This window comes from Caloenas nicobarica, chromosome 23 (assembly GCF_036013445.1).
Source record: "Caloenas nicobarica isolate bCalNic1 chromosome 23, bCalNic1.hap1, whole genome shotgun sequence".
Lineage (NCBI taxonomy): Eukaryota > Metazoa > Chordata > Aves > Columbiformes > Columbidae > Caloenas > Caloenas nicobarica.
In genome coordinates this window covers 2,890,815-2,903,854 of record NC_088267.1, presented here as the reverse complement: position 1 = coordinate 2,903,854, position 13,040 = coordinate 2,890,815, and the positions used below count along the sequence as shown (strand labels likewise).

The following is a 13,040-nucleotide window of genomic DNA, read 5'->3' as shown; positions in this document are numbered from 1 at the left end:
GCATCAGCAGCTGTCACTCGCCTCCTCTTGTCCCTGTTCTCAGATGCCATTACCTTTGCTCTTTGCTGTACCACAACATCCACCTGTTTGTGGGACTGATCTGGCAGCCCCTGCAGACAGCAGCAGGCAGCTGTCAGGGTGGGAGTGTGTCTGCACAACCCCGCTGCCACCCGTGTCACACCACAGCCTGCACCCGCCCCCCCTCGCAACCAGGAGCCAGCGCTGTCCCCGGGGACAGTGCGCGGGTCAGACAGCGATGGCTGATGGAGTTCACCTGCGCTGCTTTGCTGACCAGGACCTGAACACGGGACGTGAATTTCTCAGGAGTTTGCGGCTGGGATTGAAGCTCTGGCAAAGGGAACTAGATGAAATTGCTCATCCTGCTGCGGACAGGAAAATAAACGCCTTATACTGAACTGGTGCTGTGATGCAACCCGCAGCATCAGCAGCGCTGACAACATGAGTCAGTGACGGGTCACGGTGACACGGAGCCGCTTGGGGATGGGAGCGCTTTGCACGCAGAAGTGTCTGCGCTGAGGCTGCTGTGCAGACGTTCGCTGAACAAACCACGTTCCTGGCTGATGTGCCCAACCAGTATCTTCACCACATCATCTGCTTTATCTTAGCTGAAGCAGCAGCAGCAGGACTCCGTTCCTCCTTCCCTGGGAAGGGGGTGGCCAAGCAAAAGGCTCCGGGCAGCCGCACCGTGACTCACCGTGCGGTCACGCTCCGGCGCAGGGGCTGCAGGGCCGGGGCGGCGGCTGGTGGGCAGGACCCCACCAGCATCCCGCAGCAATATGGAGCACGGGGGCTCAGAGAATCCCCTTCAGCAGCGGAGGAGAACCACCCGCCACGGCCGCCAAGCTCCCCACCTGCACCCGGACCCCTGCCCACGTGCACTGGGGGCAGCACCCGCCTCACCCCCCAGATTGACGCCCTGCCCTTAACAAACGCCGGTTCCGTCAGCCATGACGCCAGCAGCCGCGCCAGCGCCAAGAGGATGATGTTATTTCTCTCCGCAGTTATTACTGCACGGGACAGCCCGTGGTTCCACGCTCAAGCAGTGCCCTCAGCTGGTCACACACCTCCCGGGCTCAAGAGCCGCTTCGCCACAAAACCACAGAGCACGAGTATGGCTGCTGTCTGTCCACAAACAATTCTTTATTTGGTCTTCCCTGGAAAGGTTCATTTTCTTACTAAGCATGTTATTTAAAGACAGACATCCCACTACTATCCGGGAACGTGATGTTTTAAGGCTGTGATTTAAACGTGCCCTAGCAGAGGTATCAGACCAGTAACACACCGAAACTGCCTGTGTCAGCACTCTGGTGTCCAGGCACCTCCATAATTACATTTTCGAGCCAAATTTGCTCCTCACTCTTCAACGTAGAGGTTGGATGAAAACAAAGGCATTACTCAGAGGCACAAGGTACAAACTGTTTTCAAGCCCTGACCTGACATGTTTTATTTATGTGTAAGGACAGTACCTAAACACCTTTCTGACATGGGATCAGCCTGCTGGACCTCATGTCATGGTCACATATTTGCTGTGCACCTCAGGTTAGTAAGTCTCAACTTTTTTCAGTATACAAAATATCCATGGCAGGCAACAGAAAGGGCAACTTCTGCAGCTGAAGACAACTTCTGTCCACCTTCATGGTTTGTTTAGCTCAGCCTCTCCTTCAGAAGAGTCCATTTCCACTTGAAAATGACACCGTCCAAGCATTTGCCACTGAGACCACGTACCAAACTCATTCAGCTTCCAAGAAGCACCAGTAGAGCTTCCTCAAATCTTCCTCCTTGTGGTCACCTCAGAACACACCAGCCACTCGCAGAAGCTGGTCGGCATCAGCCCCTCTGTTCTCTGTCAGGAGCCGGGTGAGCAGCACAGCTCTCGCTGGTTGTCCACAAACAGAGAGATCTTGAGAAGCGCATCTGGGTTGGAAGGAAAAAAAAACAACCCCATTAACTTCGTGTACCTCACCTGTACTACTGACCTACAAGAACCTGCTGGAAGCAGAGCTACCTTGAACAACATCCTCCTTGTAGCGCTCCATGATCCTCTCCCAGGCCTGCGGGAGGGCTTCCATGTCTGCCAGGCTGTCGCAGCTGATGCGGCGCAGGAGGAGGTCGCTCTCCAGGTACCTTTGTGCCCGGTAAGGACGACAAAGAGAAAAAGGCACCGGCCCGCGCTGCCCAGAGCCCGCGCATGGAAGGATACAGGTGCCGGTAGTAGCGCTCCACGTCCTGCAGCCCCTCCAGCGCGTCCGCCAGCGAGGGGCAGCGCGGCCCCCGCCGCAGAGCCGCCGCCAGCCCCAGCTCCGCCGCCCGCTGCTCGTACAGCCGCAGCACCGCGGCCCCGCCGGCCCCCGCGCTGTCCCGCACGGCGCGCAGCTCCGCCCTGCTCGGCCAAGCGGGGCGCTCAGCGGCGGCCCCGCCACCCCGGGCCCTCCCCGCCGGCCGCCCCAGCCGGCCCCCCGCCCGGCCCACCCCGGGCTCTCCCCGCCGGCCGCCCCAGCCGGCCCCCCGCCCGGCCCACCCCGGGCTCTCACCGCCGGCCGCACAGCTGCTCCAGCAGCGCCTCGGCCGCGCCGCGCTGCTTCCGCCACAGCCGCGCCCGCAGCTCCCCGAAGGCGCCCAGGGGCGAGCCGGCCCACGCCAGCCGCCGCGCCGCCCGCATCTGCGCCGCCAGCCCGGCCAGCGAGCGCAGCAGCGCGGCCCAGCCCGCCAGCGCCGCCCGCCAGGCCGCGTCCCGCCGCTCCGCCGCCGCGGCCCACTCCCGGAGCACCGCCGCCATGGCGCCCGCGGGTGACGCCATTGAGCCGCGCCGAGCTCCGATTGGCCACGCCGTGCTGAGCGCTGATTGGCCTATCCGTGGTGATGCTGAGCGCTGATTGGCCTATCGGCGACAACGTTTGGATTTGAACGTGCGGCGGCGGCGCTGCAGGCCTGTCCCGTTCCCAGGCCCGGTCCCGCTGCCGATCTCCAACCCCCGCTCCCGCCGCCATGGCTCCGGCGCGGAGGAAGGCCGATGCGAGTGCGCGGCGCAGGAAGCTGGCGGCGTTCCTGAAGGATTTCGACCGCGAAGGTAGGCGGGGCGGGAACGGGGCACACGGAGGGCCCGGGGGAGCGGTGCCGGGCCCGGGCTGAGCCTCGTGTGTCCCGCAGTGCAGAGCCGGCTGGAGCGGCTGCGGGCCAAGGGAGAGCGCCTGGTCAAGGAGGTGGAGGACATGTACGACATGGCGATCCTGCGGCTGCCGGTGCAGATCCGCGAGATGAACTGGATCGAGTACTTCGGTACGGGCCGGGGCGCCGGGCTGGCGGGGGCGCCGGGCTGGCGGGGCCGCCGCTTCCCTCCGGTGATGAGAAACAGTAAAAACTAAGGGAGCAGCCGGGATCTCTGTCCGGGGCCCCCGCGGCTGTTCCAGCGTCGCTCTCGCTGTCAGAAGCTGCTCGATCGCTGCCGGTAAAACCGCTTTGTGCCGCTGTTTTGCACCCAGGTGGTGACGTATTAAAGTACGTCCAGTGTGCTGTCTGGACTGTCCTAGATATGTGTTGTTTTTTAAAAAAATATTTTCTTTTTAGCTAAAGGAGGAAGCGAAAAGGTGTTGGAAGAAGCCGCAACGGTACGTACCCAGCCCAAAGATTCAGCTTTTCTGAGGACGTTACACAGCACTTCAGGAACAGCTGCAGGAATGTTGCAAGAGAAAAGGTCACATCAACACTTTTGCAAATGCTGCTTTGAGACTTCTAGTAAGAGGTGCCTCTGGTACCAGTGGAGGATTTGTGTCCTGCCCCTGCTCGAACTGGCCTTACCTGCCTGGTCTTGTTCCCAGATCCCTGAGACCTCACACGCTTTCCAGTAAATTAAAGCATTTCTAAGTGGGCTGAGCAGCGGGGCAGTGTTGCACACTCACAGCTGCTGAACAAGGCACATTAGTTCTGAATGGCGTGCAGACCTCACGTGTGGTTGCCGCTTCCAGAACAACTGAAAGGTCCCAGTTTGAACAGAAAACACAGGGGTATTCTTGCGGGGAAATAATTAGGGGTTTGCTTTACAGCGTGGACTTATTGGAAGTTTATGATACTGATATTCCTAATGGTGTTTTAACGGTTGTTAATTTTAGGCAGACTTGGAAATAACAGAAATAAACAAGCTGGCAGCAGAAGTTATCCAGACTCCTTTAAAAGTCATCAAGAAAGGTCAGTTTGTCTTAAGCATTGTGATGAGTTCAGTGAGATGAAAGTATGTTGTGGTTTACATACTGTGAATAATAATTCGGTTCTTACTTACATCCTTCAATCTACTTAAAGACAGAGAAATACTTCAACTTTTATCCCTACTATCTGCAGTAGTTCTACTCAATTTTATTAAAACACTCAAAATAATTCAAGATAGTGCTCCATCAACCACTGATAGCATTTTCTCTTTTTAGTGCAAAAATGTAATCAGGATATTGAAGCTATTGAAGAAGAAGAAGAAGTTCCTTTGCTTCCTCTAGCGAAGAAAGCAAAGCATGACACCCAACGTCCAGGAGATGTGGAAGCTGAAAACATTAACCCAAGAGCTGCAAAAGTAAAGAGCTACAACTTGTGGTGCCTTTATTCCCCACATGTAAACTCCTTCCCAAGCTGCTGCCCCTGTGATAGATGCTCAGAGGGGACTTGAACACAGGCGTCACTTCCTGACACTTCTAGCGATAGAGGATGGTTACAGATGCTTGTATGGGGTTTTGTTCTGGATTCTTGTGCCAGGAAAAGGAGCTTGTTGTGTGGAAGTGTCAGTTTGTTGTGGCCTCAGCTGTCACACAAGGGTGAAGTCACTGATTTGGTGTTCCAGGTCAAGGCGTCCACTAAAAAAGCGCCAGTGTCCAGAAGCAGAAGGGCTCCTTCGGCAAGAGTGAAGCGCATCAGTAACAGGTAATAGGGGATATCTTTTAACCTGGATTTTGGAAATGGAGAATAAGCATATAGTGCTAACATAACTCTTAAATGGAAGGGAGTACAGTTTAGCTGGTTGATATAGTTGTGCTATGCTACAGGAAAAAGTCAGTAATCTGGCAGCAAGTGAAAGACTGGCAATCTCATCCCTGTGCTGACCAGCCATCCCGAGCTGTGGGGTTTGCCTTTTTCAGCCAGAGCCTCTGCTTTGCTGGGGTGATAACCTCCTTCAAGTCTTTGATAAGATAAAGCTTGTACATTGGTTAAATGTCATCTGGTGAGCAGATGTTTGTTTATTATCCTCTAACAGATCAAGCAAAAGCAACTTTATCACCCCAGCTACTGGTAATACAATTGATCTCTGTGCTCGGGGAGGCACCTCCATGATAACACCCAGATTTGATTCCAGGTTTGTGTCTATGGTTTCTCTATTAATCTCTTATACAGGGAATTGTCTTGCCCTTTGCTTTATGTATGTCATCTATTGGTACACAATCCTTAGTGGCTCTTTAAACCTGAAATGAAAGACTTTTAGTCAAAGTGCTTCAAGCAATCGCGGTGAAATTACCTGTAACTTTTGGTTTCAGAGTCTTCAAGACGCCGGGTTTGCGCACGCCAGCAGTAAATGAACGTGTCTACACCATCTCTGCCAACGGCAGCCCCCTCGCTGACAGCAGCGACATTTGCATCAAGGTCCCTGTAGGAGGAGGGCAGGTGAGGCAGCAGCTTTAACCTGTACAGTCTGTGCTGAAGGGTCAGCTTGTCGCTCCCTGGGGCCCTGCCTGGTTTCAGGCCATCCCCTCATCTATTTAGTTGTGCCAGTTTATCAGGGGATTGGGCTAGACTAAAAAGAACCTGGAGAGATTTTTGAGTCAGAAACGGGAGCTGTTCAAGCTGGTCCAAGCAGAATGTAGAACATTGTTTTGCTGGGCAGTTGAGTGACGTTTACAGTTGCTGCTGCTGGCAGTGACGTGTTAATGCGCTGCAAGGAAGGCAGGAGACGAGCTTCTGGTCAAGCTGAATGTCGTTCTCTGCCCATACATGGTCTCCTAGTCTGCTTGGATTTGATTTTTTTTTAAATTTTTTTAGGTTTGTGGGGTTTGTTTTTTTGTGTGTTTGGCTCAGTTCGGTTTTTGATTTTGTCGGGGTGGTTTTTTTTCAGCTTCAGGCTACTACAGCTCATGAAACAGAAAACCTAATATTTGTTTGCCTTCTTTTTTCTTTTTTTTTACAGAGCATTTGTTTAACAGCAAGTGATTTGACCAAAAAGAATCTTCTTCATCTGGATCCAGAGGCGCAAGGGATTATGAAGAAACTCTCGGTAAGTCTGTGGTTTGATCAGCCATGACCTGCAGTTGTCGGGCACTGTTGTCACTGTCATTAGTCACTGGACTGTGGAGCTGTAGTAGAAACTCCTTCTTTCTTTCCCTTCCTTGTCCTGTATTTTGGCTTATGTTACTGGCCAAGAAGCGGCAGGAGGGGGAGCAGCTTCACATCACATCCAGCTTAATACAACCTGGATGAACCACACGCGTTTCTTGAAACAGAACTGTTGTCAATGTTTTGAAAAACTGAATCAAAACTGAAAGTGTTTTCTACTTCAGGCAGAAGTTGTAAGTGGTTGTGGGCTATCGAAGTGTCTCTGAGTGCTGATTCATTTCTCTTTCTTTCTAGGTTCGCCTCGCACAAGCTTGCAGCGGTGCAAAAACTCAGAGATGAAACCAGTGAATGTTGAGGTGCCTCTGTAAATACGCAATGCTACATTTAGGGCTGCCACCCTGAGTTCTTGTTCTAATTCATACTGAACTTATGCATTTTATTTTTTTTCTAAGAAGTAAAATTTTTTAAGCACTTAATAGAATCTACCACTTTTGCAGCTGGTTCCATGAGAAAAAGTGGTTTTCCTGGTTGTGTCACAGGGTGTGCATCAGCTGGGCACAGCCTGGCAATACTGCTTAAGCTTCTGAAATCTGCAGGCTCTGCTCCCAGCACTGCCGCTGCTGATCTGCTCCCCGAGAGAGCACCTTGAGCCACGGCCACGGTGGTTGTCATTAAGAGAAAATCCGCTCCTGCAGCCCAATGCTGTAACCGTGACCGTTGTCTGCTGTTCTGCCGGTGTTGGGCAGCCCCGCAGCAACGGGCTGAGAGCAGCTTTCCAGGGAAAAATCAATATTTACTAGTTATGGGTCAATCTTCCTTATAAAGTACAAACCCTGCTGATTTGGCACAGTTCAGGGCTCCACTGCGCCGTGTTTCATCCACAAATTGAAATTAATTCATTTGCTGCGAGGTGGTAACTGGAAATGTGGGTGAGATCTGAGGGGATGCTGGGAGCCAGATTGGCGCTGGGACCTGTGTGCAGCCCCTAGCCGAGGGGGTGGGCTGGGAGGGGTCTCTGCTCTGGACCAAAAGCTGATTCCCCCTGAGGATGACCTTGTGCCGGGAGCCTGGGGAGCTGCATCCCCACCGCAGTGTGAGCAGCACCCGGGTGCTGCTGGAGTCCCTGGGAACACAGAAAACAGCAACAACCTCGCTGCAGACCTGGGATTTTTCCAGAGTAACATCGCCCCGGCCTCGCTGTGCCCACAGAGGATCCTGGGCAGCAAAAGTCCTTTTTCAGCACAGCCCAGCCCGCCAGCTGTGAATGAGTTAGGGGTTCATTTTCCCATCAAACATCCAGCTAACCTGGAAATGAGGAGGCCCAATGGCAAAGGGAGGGAACTTTGGAGACGAAGTTTGATGCTAATAGCCTGAGTTAATTGCCGATTGTTTGGAGCCTGTGGCTTGCCCCACCTAATAGCATCTCCCTCCTCAGCCACCTTCTCCATCTGGCACCAGCCATCTGTTCCCGGCAACACGCGTCTCAGCGAAGCTTTGCTGGGGGAAGCTGCTTGCTGCAGAGCTGGAGCTGCGGGATAAAAGGGAATCAGTCACGTTAAAGGGAATCGTGAAGCTGCTTTGGAAAGTGCAGGGCTGTGCAGAACTGCTCAGCTTTGTTTGTTCAAAGCCCACACATTTTATGGTGCCATAAACCTACGGGCACGTGGTGAGGAGCATAAATCCTGCCCTGACCCTTCCACATGCCAGCTGATGACAGGGGCATGGCACAGAACAAGATGACCTGGCACGTGAACTGAGCACCGTGTCCTTGCTCTTGCACAGCTACCGAGATTTATTTTTTGCCAAGTAGACAACTCCACGCTGCCAGGACACGACAGATGTTGCAGCTTTACCATCGCTGCAGCTCTCATTGTAATGCAACTTGCTGAGCTGCTCAGGCTTCAGTGATTTTCCTCTTTGTCACCTGTCTCTCGATCATGTCACCTCCTCCCCTTGCTCTTGGCTCTGGCCCAAACGGGCACCGCAGCTCCTCCTCTGCCCTGATGTTTGGGTCTCTGCTTACAGAGAGGTTTCTTGCAGACATGGGATTTTGCCAGAATAGGGTCGCCTCAGCCTCGCTGTGCCTGCAGGGGATCTTGAGCAGGAAAAGTGCTTTTTTCAGTTCTGCTCTCCCACCTGTCCCATCCCGGAGTGAGCCCTGTTTGTGTGTGGGGACAGGGCAGCATCTCCCACCCACTGTGCTCTGACGGGGCCGTTCCATCCCGTCCCTGCGCGCTGGGGACCAGAGCTGCCCGTGGGGACACGGGTGACAAATCGCCAGTACAGTTGGTGTGGGGAACATGCACAGGCAGTAATGGAGTTATAATGAATTAAGTGCTGTTCAAATTGATGCAGGGCTACTGTAATGAACATGCGCGTGTTGTGAGCATTAGGACAGAGGTGTGATGAATATTGTCTATCAGCTGTGATAAAAGTGTATCATCCCAATACATATTTTCAAAAACTAATTTAAGACTGAAAGAGATTATTAAAAATGAGGGGAGGAAATTGTCTGGGTTATATTTTTAGAGTCCCTTGCTAGGTAAGATGAATTCCAGAAGCCAAAATACCGCCTGTGGGGCGAGAAGGATAGATGTGGATGGTGTGGTAGCTCGTGAGCTGCCGGGGCTGAGCAGCTGCAGCACCGCGAGCCAGCCATGACCCAGCATCTGGAAATCTGAGTTCTGATCTCAACTGTTCCCTCGGTCTTTTATTTAATCTCCCTGTGCTGCTCGGGGTGACAAGATCATTAGAAAGCCGGTTCCCATTGCAGAGCTCTTCCTCCCCAGCAGAGTGTAACCGTGCAGCCGATGCCTGCAAGACAAGAGACTTAATTGTGTTCTGCCAGCATCCAGGGGATGTCAGAACTCAAATTTAAAGCCCGGCTGGATGGGGGTGGGAGATGCACCTCCATTACTCACCCAGTCCAAATGAGGTTTCGGTTTTATTATCTCCTGAAATAGCCAGTACCTGGGAGGTGCTGATTGAAGCCATTTGAAAACATGACAACATCCTCAGGACAATAGGTGTCTAATCTAATGAAGCCAGAATGCATTAGCTAAGAGCTGTGTAAAGCGAAGAAAATGCAATTAAAGCATTCCTGAGGACAGATGTCAACCTACGTAGGGGACACCGATATGAACACGTTGGCAGAAGTCTAATGAAAATAAATGACCTGTTTGAAACATTCCTCAAATCAATAACGGAGTCCAAGTGCCGCTCCCCCCTGCCCTCGGCGGCTGCCACCTCGCTCATCACTCACCTGTGGTTTGTCACGTCCCAGCAGAGACTGGAACAGGCTGGGGACAAAGTGGGGATAGGGGACACGCTCCTTTTCCGTGATTGCTCAAAGTGGATCACATTTCGCTCTCCTTCTCTCAAGCTCTGCTACGTTGGAGCTACATTAAGGATCTGGGTTTCTGTTGTACAGTTAACAGACACCTTCTTCTCTCTCTTTAGACTCTTATAAATAGTAATTAAACCCACCCACTTTTGTAAATTGCTGGCAAAAGTAACTTGCATCAAATCACAGTTCTTTGGCAAGAGTTTAAATTGGTAGTGACAAGTATATTTCTAGAATAAAGTTTTATTTTGGGAAGTTTGCTTCATTATGTCACATGACATTTTGATGCCGTGTGATGTGGTACCTGACACATCGCGTTTCCCCGCAAGTCAAAGCAGAGATTTATATCTTTATCTGCTGCTCTGCTGTGTGCTGTGAGACAGCAGCGGGTTGTTGGAACACAACAAAAATCAAGGCAGGGAAAGGGCCGCGCCAGCCCCCGGGACGCGGCCGCGCGGCACAGCCTGTGCCCAGGCAGCGGCTCCAGCACCGATCCGACCCGCTGGCTCCATCCTGTTCCTCGGCTTTTTTTTGTGCCACTTCAGCTGCGGCTGCTGCCCAGGACGGCAGCGCCTGCACAGAGCGATAACGGCTTCTCTTTGTCTGATGCTGAAGGTGCTCGGCAGCCTCAGCAAGATAAAAAGGCCAAAGACATTTATAATTGTGTAATTAAACGGCTCCTGTGCCTCCCAGGCACGTCGCTGCTGGGCAGATGGCTCCGTTGTCAGCAGGCGCCGGGAAATGCAAAGGCAGTCAAGGTTACCGGGGGCTGTGGGGGGCTGCTGGTGGCACCCAGCCCTGCACCAAGGCCACCCAAACTGGGACATGCCGCAAACCCCAGCATTTGTTCCAGTCCGGGTGCCCTGGGTCGGTCCCTGCTCCCCGCTGCTTGCGGTGGGACAGTCACCTCTGTCCCCGCGGGGTCACCAGCGGCACAGCGGACGGTGGCAGCGATGGGGACAGCGGGAGCGGGTCCCCGCGGCCTCGTCCCTGCGCTGGGCGGCTGAACCTGCAGCCTCCGCTTGGCTGGGACTCGCCATCCACTATTCATAACTCTGCTCCAGAGCTCTAATTATTTCTTTGTAGTCCCAATATAGCCCTGGCCAGGCTCCTCGCAAAGACTAGCTGAATTAATTGATCGACAGACAGCAAATAGACTTCACCCATTTAAGCGCCCATTCAGTTTCTTTTTCCTAGCAGCTGTCACTGTTCTCAGCACAGCGAAACGAGGCTTTTGCTCATGTCCTTTGGCATTAAGCAGCCTAAGAAGAAGAGAACAAACATGAACTAGCGAAAGAGCCGCATCGAATTATTTCTAAACATTTTTGTTTGTGCAGTGTTTGCATTTAACATGCTGGCCATACACTGCTTTCATCTACTCAATTACACAATTATATGCCTTGAGCACAGTAACTCTGCGGTGTTTTCCCCCTGCTCAGCAGCATCCACGTACATCAGACCGACAATCACTGTCGTATCGACAGCTCCACGCTGCGAGTGCTTCCCAAGGGTACCAGGTCCCCTGGGTGACAGGTGGTCCCTGCCCACCCGAACAGCACCTGGCCCAACAGGCCAGCCACGGACCTTTCTCTCCCCAAAACACACATGCTGTACTCACCAGGTGAGGGTTTTTTCCCTCTAACAAAGTGTCAATAGCAAGAAACCACCATCCTGAGTTCCACAGTTGCTGCCACCTCTGCAGCAGGACCAGAGTCTCCACACACTAAGAAAAGAACGCGTCATTTCACACCTTGCTGCTACCAAAACTGTTCCTCAGCTGACACCTGCTGCCCCTGCTCAAGTGGTACTGCTCATCGGAACCCCTGAAATGACCCACACAGACAAGCCAGGCCAGAATTAGTGGTTGGTTTTACTTAGGTATTTAGATATCTCATTATTGCAGTCTTCAAACATAGTTCAATAAATACAAAATTAACAAAAATGACAATAAATCTTTGTTACCATTTATTATTATTAATTATTCCAAACCAACTGTGATTCCCTGGAGATGTCTGACTATGGCTCAAACATGAAATGTACACAGTGTCCCTTATGATAATATATTACATTTGATTCAACCTTATAAAAATATATATTGACTTCTCAGTTAAGTATTTACAGTATATAACATGTAGTTAATGAATATCAAAAAGCATCTGGAGATGAACCAACTTGATTCCAGGTCTGTTTCCCGCAGGGGGTGTTCGGGACACGATAACACAAGCAAATGGCCCAGGAGCAGGAAAATGGGGAGACGATCCAGAATCGAGTTGGTTCAACTCCCTGCCTAGAGAACCATAATGTACTTTATAGATAAAATGTAAACATAAAGAGCATCCAAAGTGCACTTGATCCTTGGGATCTGGCTTTTCTACCAAATGAAGGTTTCGGTTCACCGTTATTACTCTTCTGGGTGTGAAACAGCAGGATGGCGAGTGAGCAACCAGACCGGGCAGGGGCCAAACTTAAAGACAAATTATTTCCATTAAAAAACTAAGCAAGCAACATTGGGACCAGCTGGGCCAGCACAGCCACCAGCACCGCGGCTGTACCGCTCTGCTTGGCCAGGAGAGGAGGTGCCGGGCAGGTGAGAGCTGCCTTGGGGCTCCTTGTGCCATGGTCACTCAGAGCCTGGTCCCCACAGAGCAGCTGACGGGAGGATCTGACTCCAGCAGATTTCCAGCCGCACTGTGAACATCTCCCGCGGCATCCATTCCCTTTGTAAATCTTTGCCTTTCATCATTAATAATTCACTTGTAATACTTACAGATGATAATAAAAGGTCTACAAAACCCCGTACAAGGCTCCAAAGACCCATTTAATTAACTAACTACAAGGAAACTCATATTATTAAGCAGATGCTATTTATGTCTTCCATCAGGGATCAGGCCTGCAGCGGCGGGAGCTGCCACTGCACGGCGGGCGGTACCGCGCTGCCGCCTGCTACCAAACAACGTGCTGCTCTACCTGGCCTGCACGGCTGATTTCAGGGAGACCAACAGCCTGTTCTGCCCAACGCAGCGTCCGCCTGGGCTGTGCGGTCCCTTCGGCACAGCCCCCGCGGCCACCTCGGGCACCCAGACCCGGGGTGCTCCCCGCCGCAGGGCTGCAGGTGCCGGGGGGTGCGCTGGCACTGCATCCCTCAGGCACAGACCTCTGCCAGCCCTTAACCTGCGGGGCAAAAGTGCCGCCCTGGCACGGCAGAGCAGGGCACTCCAGCGGCCTTTCCCCTGGAAATGTTCAGCACCATTTGCTTTGCACTTTAGAGGAGAATATTTGTTTTTGTTCACTGACTGTGGTGTCAAGACTCAGTGAAGGAACTCTCGGAGCGGAAGGGACGCAGCTGGGAAAGTTTCCTTCAGCGCGGCAGATGGGG

General features: G+C 52.6%; 2 protein-coding genes across 2 annotated transcripts; one reads left to right on the top strand and one right to left on the bottom strand.

The window, feature by feature from the left end:
• Positions 1-1,152: 1,152 nt before the first annotated feature.
• Positions 1,153-2,818, bottom strand: AIRIM (AFG2 interacting ribosome maturation factor). Its single transcript, XM_065650712.1, has 4 exons — positions 2,553-2,818; positions 2,222-2,401; positions 2,027-2,145; positions 1,153-1,935 (listed from the first exon to the last, which is right to left on the bottom strand). Exons 1-4 carry the CDS (start codon positions 2,816-2,818, stop codon positions 1,868-1,870), a joined length of 633 nt encoding a protein of 210 aa, XP_065506784.1. The 3' UTR covers positions 1,153-1,867.
• A 188-nt stretch (positions 2,819-3,006) lies between these two features.
• CDCA8 (cell division cycle associated 8) lies at positions 3,007-6,660 on the top strand. Its single transcript, XM_065650739.1, has 10 exons — positions 3,007-3,088; positions 3,169-3,297; positions 3,586-3,626; positions 4,128-4,203; positions 4,437-4,576; positions 4,841-4,920; positions 5,252-5,350; positions 5,529-5,655; positions 6,176-6,262; positions 6,616-6,660. The coding sequence occupies exons 1-10, from the start codon at positions 3,007-3,009 to the stop codon at positions 6,658-6,660; spliced, it is 906 nt and encodes a 301-aa protein (XP_065506811.1).
• Positions 6,661-13,040: the final 6,380 nt, after the last annotated feature.

What these genes read in the sequence shown, in the direction of transcription:
- CDCA8 (XM_065650739.1), top strand. Translation starts at nt 3,007, where the DNA reads ATGGCTCCGGCGCGGAGGAAGGCCGATGCGAGTGCGCGGCGCAGGAAG. An exon ending in GTGAAGCGCATCAGTAACAG is followed by an intron (nt 4,921 to 5,251) that starts GTAATAGGGGAT and finishes ATCCTCTAACAG; the next exon opens with ATCAAGCAAAAGCAACTTTA. An exon ending in ACACCCAGATTTGATTCCAG is followed by an intron (nt 5,351 to 5,528) that starts GTTTGTGTCTAT and finishes TTTTGGTTTCAG; the next exon opens with AGTCTTCAAGACGCCGGGTT.
- AIRIM (XM_065650712.1), bottom strand. Translation starts at nt 2,818, where the DNA reads ATGGCGTCACCCGCGGGCGCCATGGCGGCGGTGCTCCGGGAGTGGGCC. An exon ending in GAGCAGCTGTGCGGCCGGCG is followed by an intron (nt 2,402 to 2,552) that starts GTGAGAGCCCGG and finishes TTGGCCGAGCAG; the next exon opens with GGCGGAGCTGCGCGCCGTGC. An exon ending in CAAGGAGGATGTTGTTCAAG is followed by an intron (nt 1,936 to 2,026) that starts GTAGCTCTGCTT and finishes CTTCCAACCCAG; the next exon opens with ATGCGCTTCTCAAGATCTCT.